This window comes from Buceros rhinoceros, unplaced genomic scaffold (genome assembly GCF_000710305.1).
Source record: "Buceros rhinoceros silvestris isolate BGI_N320 unplaced genomic scaffold, ASM71030v1 scaffold26334, whole genome shotgun sequence".
Classification (NCBI taxonomy): domain Eukaryota; kingdom Metazoa; phylum Chordata; class Aves; order Bucerotiformes; family Bucerotidae; genus Buceros; species Buceros rhinoceros.
Window position 1 is genome coordinate 532 of NW_010407995.1, and position 429 is coordinate 960.

At 60.8% G+C, this 429-nt stretch overlaps 1 protein-coding gene across 1 annotated transcript in view; it reads right to left on the bottom strand.

Annotated features, from left to right (window-relative positions):
* The window catches only part of CLU (clusterin), a gene marked incomplete at both ends in the record, with an annotated part of 1,997 nt that overhangs the window by 493 nt on the left and 1,075 nt on the right, over positions 1–429 (bottom strand). Inside the window, 1 exon segment of the mRNA XM_010134728.1 lies at positions 340–418. Within this exon segment, the coding sequence (XP_010133030.1) occupies positions 340–418 (79 nt within the window).

Here is a 429-nt window from a genome sequence, read left to right on the forward strand (position 1 = left end):
TGGTCGGGGCTGGGTGGGCCGCGGTGTCAGACGGTGACGGCACCAGCACTGCCCACCCAAAACAAACACCTTCCCCGGGACAGCGACGGCTCCGGCGGCCAAGATTTAGGTGTGTAGGGGTGGGGGAAAACCCAAAGATCCAGCTTAGCTCTGCAAACAGTGGAGCTTGTGACTGCAGGGCTCCCACAGGGATATTCTGATGTGTCGTATTAGGGTTGAGCTCATCCTCTAAGTTAGTCCCCCCTCCTAAGAAGGAGGAGGTGGGGGCATTGCTGGGAAGTCTGGCCGTAAACTGGGCGGCTGCCAGCCAAACTGGAGAGCCCATGGTGAGCACCCTACCTGGGGCGAAGGCACCCAGTGAGTGCTGCCAGCTGCCCTGCGCTTCCTCCAGCATCCGCTGCGTCATTTCGAAGAGTGGCTGGGGGAGAG